This window comes from Syngnathus acus, chromosome 22, assembly GCF_901709675.1.
Source record: "Syngnathus acus chromosome 22, fSynAcu1.2, whole genome shotgun sequence".
In the NCBI taxonomy this organism is placed as follows: Eukaryota; Metazoa; Chordata; class Actinopteri; order Syngnathiformes; family Syngnathidae; genus Syngnathus; species Syngnathus acus.
Genome location: NC_051106.1, coordinates 3151512 through 3159572, shown reverse-complemented (window position 1 = coordinate 3159572; position 8061 = coordinate 3151512). Strand labels below are relative to the sequence as shown.

The 8061-nt window shown below is 41.9% G+C and overlaps 2 protein-coding genes across 2 annotated transcripts; one reads left to right on the top strand and one right to left on the bottom strand.

Annotated features, from left to right (window-relative positions):
• Positions 1 to 74: 74 nt before the first annotated feature.
• LOC119116771 (syncoilin-like) lies at positions 75 to 2605 on the top strand. Its single transcript, XM_037242448.1, has 5 exons — positions 75 to 643; positions 848 to 1281; positions 1693 to 2103; positions 2173 to 2297; positions 2473 to 2605. The coding sequence occupies exons 2-5, from the start codon at positions 853 to 855 to the stop codon at positions 2534 to 2536; spliced, it is 1029 nt and encodes a 342-aa protein (XP_037098343.1). The 5' UTR covers positions 75 to 643; positions 848 to 852; the 3' UTR covers positions 2537 to 2605.
• A 170-nt stretch (positions 2606 to 2775) lies between these two features.
• rbbp4 (retinoblastoma binding protein 4) lies at positions 2776 to 6129 on the bottom strand. The gene is made up of 11 exons (XM_037242447.1): positions 5975 to 6129; positions 5318 to 5465; positions 5095 to 5240; positions 4713 to 4886; positions 4497 to 4612; positions 4247 to 4407; positions 4043 to 4169; positions 3899 to 3976; positions 3566 to 3700; positions 3378 to 3488; positions 2776 to 3289 (listed from the first exon to the last, which is right to left on the bottom strand). The coding sequence occupies exons 1-11, from the start codon at positions 5988 to 5990 to the stop codon at positions 3227 to 3229; spliced, it is 1275 nt and encodes a 424-aa protein (XP_037098342.1). The 5' UTR covers positions 5991 to 6129; the 3' UTR covers positions 2776 to 3226.
• Positions 6130 to 8061: the final 1932 nt, after the last annotated feature.

The following is an 8061-nucleotide window of genomic DNA, read 5'->3' as shown; positions in this document are numbered from 1 at the left end:
ATATGCGACTCGAGAGTCTCTTTTATGTTGTGGCGGCTATTTTGCATTACACAATATAGTAGGCAGTTATTTCTGAGATATGTGTGAATGTGTCAAAATAATTGCATGCCTTTATCATTATTGTGATTGTTTAAAGACAAGAGTCTTGGGTTTGATGAGTAGTTAGGATTATTTAAAGTTAGGGCTTCAGACCTTATAGGGCAACACATAAATTGTGCAACACACATGGTTGCTATGAAGCTATACTCTTATGCAAGAACTGTATTTCAGTGGGCTGCCACCATGTAAGGATTGCCTCTATATTCATTCAAGATTTTAATCACCAATAACTTTTTGAAAATCAAATGACTTTACCGTTACTGCTCAAATTATGAAAATGACCCACTTTGTTGAAAGGTCATACAGATATACATACACAGTATGGCAGTCTGCAAGTGGCACTGACACCAATTTTTGATCCCCCGTGGGGGTCTGACGGACTTCAGCCTAACCCAGGGATAGGGTTACCACACTGACTCCAGTTGTTATTAATACGCTCCAAGTGGGCCTCTGTTTTGCTAGCGACATAAACACAGCCGGGAGATTCTTTAAACCACCAACAAATTCAACTTACCGTCTCTTGAAACTGCCATCTTCAAACTGCGTAAGTATCGGTTGAGGATAAAATGACCAATTAATCAATCGTATTTATTTACAGTCATCACTTATATGGTAAGATCATTAGCTTTGACTTTCTTTGTACTTGTCATGCAAAATAACTCCAGTCAGCAATAATCTAATCTTGTACCATTGTGATTTATTTCATCTGATTAATGACTTGTTAATCAGTCCTCTTTTTTTTTCCCAGTGGGTATGGACAATCAGGAGAAGGCACCAACTGAGGAGCCACCCATTCATTTTGTTGAAGACATTATACAAAGCACTGATGATGGCATTTTGGACAGCGACATTTCAAATCTGGACAAGCCAGATATGGAGAATGTTGGACAGATGTTTGAGGACTGCATCGAGCAAGTGTCCAATCTAGAGATACGGAGAGAAGAGTTGATACAAATGTTCCTGTTTCTGCAGAAGCCCATGATGCGAATTGTGGATGATCTGAGGGAAAAGCTGATGGAGAAGCGGAGACTAATCACCCTGGCTCAGATAGATCATGCGGATGTGTTTCAGGAAGTGCAGCAGGTGAAGAGGAAACTCTTCAACACTGCCAGAGACTGTATCCGCAGTCAGGTGATGCTGGCTGAGCAAAAGTACCAACTGGCTCAAGCTGCTCTAACAAAGGTCTGATTTATTGTATTCTGCAGTGCATTTCGTGCAATATTAATCAGGCTTTACCATGATTATTTGATTTTGCATGTGTGCAGTATGTATATAACATCCTACAATTATTTTTATATTAAACCTTGAGTTTTATTCATACTAGGAACTTTGGAAGATATTTTTTCCAATTATATTTACATTTTAGTTTAAGTGAGAAGAAGCACACTCTGTGTTTAATGGTCAAAAGCTGTAAATTCAAAGAGTAACTTTCCCTTCATGAAACTTGAATGTCTTCATTTTGTGGGTACTTAAATGTAAGAAATTCCACAATACGTATTGATGAAATTCTGAAACTTGACTGAGCTTGATATATTTTTTTAATTGAATTCATATTTTACAGTGATAATATTTTTAAGAGTCATCTTGTCACAGGAGGAGCTCAAGGCCCAAGTCCAATGTCTGACAGAGGAGTTGCTTCAGCTCCAGGAGTCCCACCGAAATCATCTGAACTCTTTAAGGGATCAGGCCAAGAACCCGTGTAGACCAAGAGCCATGAGCGATGTCACCCTATGCCGGCAAGCTTCTACTCGTCTCCAGCGCCGGCTCAGCGTCAACCTTCAGGAATTGGAGGGCTGGTACGAGCCCCGACTTATAGCCCTGCTGAAAAGGAAGCAGTTTGGAGAGAAGGCCTTGAGAGTTAGCAAGGAGCAGGCAGCAAGCTTAAGTGCACAACTGGAGCCCCTAAAACAGGAAGTACAAAAACTGGAGGAGCGAAGGTTCTGTCTGGAGCGAAGGATCAACCTGATGCAGCGGGAGAGGGAAGAGATGATCACACAACACAAGGTACAACACATCATAAACTGAATAGATATAATGAAGGCTTCATACCCATCAAAATGTTTTGCCACCCAGGAAGCTGAGGAGGAACTAAAACAGGCTCTGGGAAAACTAGTACTGGACTTTGAGGTTCAAAAGAGACTTAAAAGCGACTTGGAGGCTCTCATAAATTATATTGTTGAAGAGATGGGAAATCTCAGGTAAGTTTCAACAATGGAGATTTTGACATTCCCCTAAAAATAAGTCATAACATTACATTGTGACTTTGTAGACTGGAAGTTTTGTATATTTTTCACCACACAATAGCATTTGTGAATGAATTCTGGACTTCGTGTGTGAATTCACAAGAGTCTGACATGTACATATTCTTTCTAGAGTCTGTGATGAAGCTACAGCAGAAGAACAGCCAAATGATTCAACCTCCTGTCAATCCACCTAATGTTGAACAGCTTTGCATGAAATTTGTTTTATAAAGGTAAAGAAAATACAATGCATGAAGTCTGTTGTATAAGGACTATGATTCATTTCTTTTTACATGCCATCCATTCATATTCTACGCACCTCGTTAGGGTCACGGGTGAGTTTAGCTGACTTGGGGTGATTGGTGGTCACACCCTGCTCGCAACTCAATTACATGGATGATACAGTGACGAACATCCATCCACACCACAAAGCAGACCCATTTACTCCAAATATTTATTATGAATATAAGTACAAGAGTTCAGATGCAGCACAACAAAACAGAGAAGAAAGAGGGAAAATGTATTTGAGATGCAACACAGCTGGAAAATCCTGACTACTTTAGCACAAAAAGTGGAAACCTTCATATGTACATTTGTATAAAAATGGATCTTAGTAGAAATGTGTTGAACTTAACTAAGCAATTCCAGAAATGAGGAAAACACACAACAAAACCAGAATGACATCGGGGTTGAATAACTTGGATCGTGATGAACTAACAAATCTAAAAGAATTGGAAGCAATTCAGACGAACCACAACAGCTGAGCATCTTATGATTATCTCCAAAAACACCGGTGCCCGAAATGTAGATTTAAAAGAAGTGCTTATGCACCCAAGAATGGCAAGATCATTTGAATAAGCAGGTCAGAAGAAAAGATGAGAATGAATTCATGCTTGAACCTCAGAATCTGCTACCCCTTCAGGGTCTTCATCGTTGTAGATGTTTTCAGCCTGTAGAAGAAAAAAAAGGATTAGCATATTTTCAAAACTTGTCATTGGTACACATGTAATCACAACGTTGGCCAGACTTATTAATTACCATTTGCCACACTTGCATGATGTTGTCCTCCGACACAGAACAGATGACCCACGGCTCGTTGGGGTTCCACGAGAAGTCTGATATCTTCGCTGTGTGTCCACCATGGATGAACTAAACAAAAAAATATTTGTGAGGAACTTATACATCCAAGCTAAACGTCCAAAATTAAGATAAACACTCCAACTGACCAGCAGCTCTGGAGGTCCATCTTCTGCATCTTCAGGAGACTGCTCCTCCCCGATCTTACTGAGATCCCACACGTTTAGCCTTCGGTCTGTGCCACTTGAGGCCAGGATGGTTTCGTTATGAGGAGACCACTGCACCTGTTTTACAAAGAAATGGGACCAATGTGACATTTCCACTCCAAGACTGGCTCACAATTAAAATGCTAAACATATTTCAGAAATATTTGGTGCCAGGCACAGAAATCAATGGGCCTACCCACCAGACTAATATTCCTTACAATGATTTTGAAACAAAACCACCAATTAATCACACAGTCAGATCAAAATCACTCTTACCTGGAATATCTCATCTTTGTGAGACTCAAAGGAGTGCAGCTTCAGCTTTAAGTTTCTCAGGTCCCACAGAGCCACGGTCTAAAAACACGTTCACATTAAGTCAGTCTGATAATAGTCAGAACGGCGTGAAGAGCGAAAACCCACCTTGTCTGCAGAACCAGTGGCCAGTATGAATTCACTGTATGGATTGAAAGACAAGCAGTTGACCTCAGCAGTGTGGGCATCCACAGCATGACTGGGCTTGGAAGTGTTGTTGGATCGTGTGTCCCAGCTTTTCAAAGGAATAAATCAGCAGGTTTGAAAACAATGCTGCGGTCTAACATTTACACGCTGTTCAAGATGGCTTACATCATGAGTTTCTGGTCATCGGCCACAGATCCAAAGAGTGACTCGTGGAGCAGGTGCCAGGAGACATCCTCCACAACAGCAGTGTGACCTGTGAAGATGGTCTTGGCATCCACTATCTTTCCCTCTTTGGGCACCGTGCTAATGTCCCACAAGCAGATAGTCTGAAAACGAGGCAGACAGCGGTAAAACAATGGCACAAAAAAATGATCACTTTGCTTGTTTAGTTTATTTAAAAAAATAAAATAATTACATGGTCATCCGAAGCACTGAGGAGGCAGCCGCTTAGGTTTGGATTCCACGAGAGGCCATAGCCCTCTTTCTGGTGACCCCTCAAGCGAAGGTCTGGAGTACACTCTCCAGAAGGGTCTAGAAGGCAACAAACAAAACAACAATAGTGATAAGGCAGGATGAGGGAGGGAAATGACGCGGGTTAATTGAATACAGCAAACCATGGCCTGATTGTCACCTGGCTTGGATGGGTGCTTAGTATAATCAAAGACCAGCACATCACTGGTGGGGGTCTTGGTGGCGATAATGCAAGGGTTCTGGGGCATGTACCGGGCTCGGTTGACTTCTCCTTCATGGTTGATTTTGATCTCAATTTCTATCTTTCCACTCACAGAACCAAAACCACCAAACTCTGTAACAAGGCACACGGACACAAATAAAGATTAAAACTTAAAAGAAAAAAATATATATATATTCAGATCAACAGGTAAAATATTGAAGTCAGGCTGAGACTAAGAAATACCAGATCTCATCTAATAATATCTTAAGGGATTTGATTTCTCTTTATTGTCAAATATGTGCATTGCGTAAATATTGATCAAGATTATACTATCCCTTACCTCCTTTCTCACTGTCATAGTGGGAGGCATCGAACTGGGCGTCATCATTGGGGAGCTGAACGCTAGCAATCACAAGATGATTCTGCTCATCTGAGGTGTGTGTCCCCAGAACCAGCCTGTGTACACTGTAGTCCTTTCCTTCTGGTCTGTGAACACAATACATCTCATTTCCATGTAATTCTTTGTTTTAGTGCAGGCGGTGTGCACAGTCCACCCACTGTACCTGGTGACATCTGGCAACCACTGGGCAGTGAGACTGGGCCACTCCAGGGCATGAGTCATGACCAGGTCATAGAGAAATGGAGTGTTCTTCTTCCAGATCTTGTACTCCTCATTGATGACCCTCTCCTCCACAGCATCGTCAAAGGCAGCTGCAGACAGGGAAATATTGCAGATCAAATTTCTGAGTTCCCGAAAGGTTCTCCAACTAGGCACGATACGTACAAAACACTATTAAATGCGGCAACACACATGACGGATGGTTGATTTATACTGCACAACAACCAAACAGTGCATGACTTGGTAATTAGCTTGAGGGCTTCATTTTGATGTTAAGCTAACACTGGTGCACATTTTTAAAATGACAAAAATTAAAGAAAAAAATAATAAAGAAAGAGACCGCAACTACTGCACAAGTGCTATTCACTACTCCCAATGGATCAACTACTTACCGCAAACTAGTAGATTCAAGCCTGTTTATTTGACACGCTCGTGGCAGCTAACGCTACAGTAGCTAACAGCTATCTTGCTCGTTTGTAACAATGAAATGAGACGCGAGCCGACGCACCAACGCCGGTCCAACTAGTCCAACAGTTTCGGTATTTCAGGGAAGCCATATACCAAGTTTAGCTCAGTAAAGCATAAAAGTCGCCATTCTTACCGTCTTTGTCAGCCATCGCTCCTTTGTTGAAACGCTAACACTCGTCCAAGTGCGTATTTCAGGGGCGAGCGCTTTCGAGACAGCACCGAGCGCTTGCTATGGCGCCAACTCCGTAGAGCACGATTATCCAATCACTGTTGAGGAAACGTGACCGGAAGTGCGACATAGCGTTCGGGTCCCGCTAGTGATGTACATTCCAGTTCTTAGGTGAACTGGATCTTTAGAATCAGTTCACTCAAAAGATTCGTTCAATGAATCCCCCCCCCCCCCCCACACACACACACACATACATTGATGTTTTAATTTTGTATTTGTTGGATTGTAGTTGATGGTGTTATTATATCGAATGTGTTTGTGTTTGAAAAAAAGGTTGGGAAAAAAAAAACGTTTTTTGCCGACATTTGTTAATTTTGGGATACCAACTCATATAACAACGTAAAATACATATACATATTGTCATATAAAGCAGTTAACCAAATGTCTGATTTTTATGTTTTGATTGGCGAATATAAAAACAAGGAATAAAACACCAGACAAGTTATAACATAAGAACTTTAGGAAGTGATTCGTTCACTCTCGTTCACAGAAAAGATTTGTTCTTTTTGAACGAATCGCTCACTCACTTGCCAACACTAACACGACAACCGCAACGACGAAAGAGGTAAGTTACGACGATGGACCTAAGTTATCAAGTTAGCAGCACGTTAGCAACGTTATTTGTAGTACTGCTTGGTTGCAGTACAGAAGTGCGGGCTGCTTTCATTAGCATGGTAGCTACCACAGTGCTAATTTTATGATATTTAGCTTGATTACCCTCGACGAATGTTGGATCTCAAATGAGCCATCATCACATGCTGGTTCTTACCTGTACCAAGAGCAATACTGTGGAAATACTCAAAGTCGAGGATTAGCAGTGATAGTTGCAGGCAGGGATGCTCTGGATTTTAAATCTCAATGCCTTCATGCACTCGACCGGATGATAACGCGTAATCAGGTTTGCTAAAACGGGTCCGATCTACATGAGATTTTGTTTCGTGTATTGGGTCGCTTTAAGTTAACGTTGTAAACAAAACAAGTATTGCGTGTTGTTTGAGATGTCTGTCGTTCAGAAAGAAAACTAAAGATGTGGAGTTATAGTTGGTTCTTTATTGGCAAGATCTTAAGTTAAGTTAAAGTCCCAATGATCGTCACACACACACACACACACACACACACACACACACACACACACACACACACACACACACACACACACACACACACACACACACACACACACACACACACACACACACACACACACACACACACACACACACACACACACACACATCTGGGTGTGGTGAAATTTGTCCTCTGCATTTAACCCATCCCCGTGTGATTTTGATCCATTCCCTGGGGGAGAGGGGAGCAGTGAGCAGCAGCGGTGCCGCGCTCGGGAATCATTTGGCGATCTAACCCCCCAAATCTAACCCTTAATGCTGAGTGCCAAGCAAGGAGGCAATGGATCCCATTTGTATAGTCTTTGGTATGACCCGGACGGGGTTTGATCCCGCAACCTTCCAGTCTCAGGGCGGACACTCGACCACTAGGACACTGAGCTGGGTTGTTTAATGGCGGTCAGTAGACGCAGCAATACAGCAGATGAAACAACAACCCCCACTCTCCAGGTAAGAAGGTTTTGTGCTGTCAGGAAAAAGCGGAAAAGCAAAAAGATGTCCTTATAAGGCACAGGTGTCAAACGCAAGGCCCGGGGGCCAGATACGGCGCGCCACATCATTTTATGTGGCACGCGAAGACAAATTGTCACTACTGGAATTGCAAATTGTCTTCACTTTTAACGATATCTCTTTTTGAAATATTTGACCAGTTTTTACTCGTCTGATTTGAAAACGAGTTATTTCTCAGTTTGTTTTGTAGCTTTTACTGTATATAATACGAGGTGCTCATACATTTATTTGGGTTGACAGTCATAATGGCCCTCCGAAAGAAGCTATGACTACAATGCGGCCTGTGAAAAAATTAGTTTGACACCCCTGTTATAAGGTAAATCTCTGCTCTGCTGTTTCCTGACTATTTGGTATCGT